Source organism: Notothenia coriiceps, unplaced genomic scaffold (assembly GCF_000735185.1).
Source record: "Notothenia coriiceps isolate Sejong01 unplaced genomic scaffold, NC01 NC01_scaffold00006269, whole genome shotgun sequence".
NCBI lineage: Eukaryota > Metazoa > Chordata > Actinopteri > Perciformes > Nototheniidae > Notothenia > Notothenia coriiceps.
The window spans coordinates 112,703-113,632 of record NW_011338970.1 but is presented as its reverse complement, the minus strand read 5'-3'; the positions used below and the strand labels follow the sequence as shown (position 1 = coordinate 113,632).

General features: G+C 47.5%; 1 protein-coding gene across 1 annotated transcript in view; it reads left to right on the top strand.

The window, feature by feature from the left end:
- LOC104943581 (transcription initiation factor TFIID subunit 4-like) overlaps nucleotides 1-695 on the top strand; it is a gene marked incomplete at its 5' end in the record, with an annotated part of 18,644 nt that extends 17,949 nt beyond the window's left edge. Inside the window, one exon of the mRNA XM_010769031.1 lies at nucleotides 600-695. Within this exon, the coding sequence (XP_010767333.1) occupies nucleotides 600-695 (96 nt within the window). The remainder of the gene's footprint in view (nucleotides 1-599) is intronic.
- Nucleotides 696-930: the final 235 nt, after the last annotated feature.

Genomic DNA, 930 nt, shown 5'->3' with positions numbered 1-930 from the left:
CAATTTTTTGGTACTGCTTTCTGTTCTGTAATGACAACCCTCCCCTTTGTATCGTCCAGTTTTAGCTTATGATGAGTGGCGGTGATGTGTGTAAGGACATGTCTGTGGTCGTTGCTTTTCTTTCACTATTTAATTCCTTTTCCGGTTTAAGTTGATTGTGTGTGTGAAATTCCCCGTCACTTCACGTGATCCCGGATTGTGGCGATTAGGGTTAGAGGTTCCGACGGGCGAGTGCAGTCCCCCAGACCCTAGGGAGTTGTTTTCTGTTTCGTGTTATCATGTAGTTAAGTAACTTACCATTTTTGTCATTTTATGGACCTCTCAATCTTAACTTCGTTGTTCAGTTGTTTTCGTATTTTGCTTCTTGATATTGTTTTGGTTTTATTCCTTTTCTTGTCATTGTGTTTTGTCGTCACCGGCCTAGTTAGAATAGGGAGTCTGCGCGTCGGGAGTGTGTGTGTTTGCGCGGCCAGATAGTGGACAGTGCCCTTTCGATTGTCAGCCTTGCAGGAGCCAGCATTACCCACCGTGCTTTCTGATACCCCATAGTGGCATATTTATCAAAATGATTCACTTCCTTACGCCTTCACCACCTGCAGACACGGCGTTATGATCTGCCACCCGGCTACTTTCAAAACTGGAGATACCGCGATAAGATGGGGTCCAAAGAGTTTAACCGCCGGGCTGTTATTTGATTTTGGCTTCCAGGCATTCTTCCATCCGATTCCATTTGACGATCACGGATCCATTGACCTTCGACTCGGGTGACTGAGATAAGGGAATGACGGTGACCGTTTCCACTCCCAATCTCCCAGACTCGGCACTCGGCATCGCTGCACATCTAAGGAACGGGTCAGTCCTACCCCCGGCCCGGTTCGGCTATAGTGTACCCCTTAGAGTCGTCCTCAACGGTAGAACAACTTCCTGCCT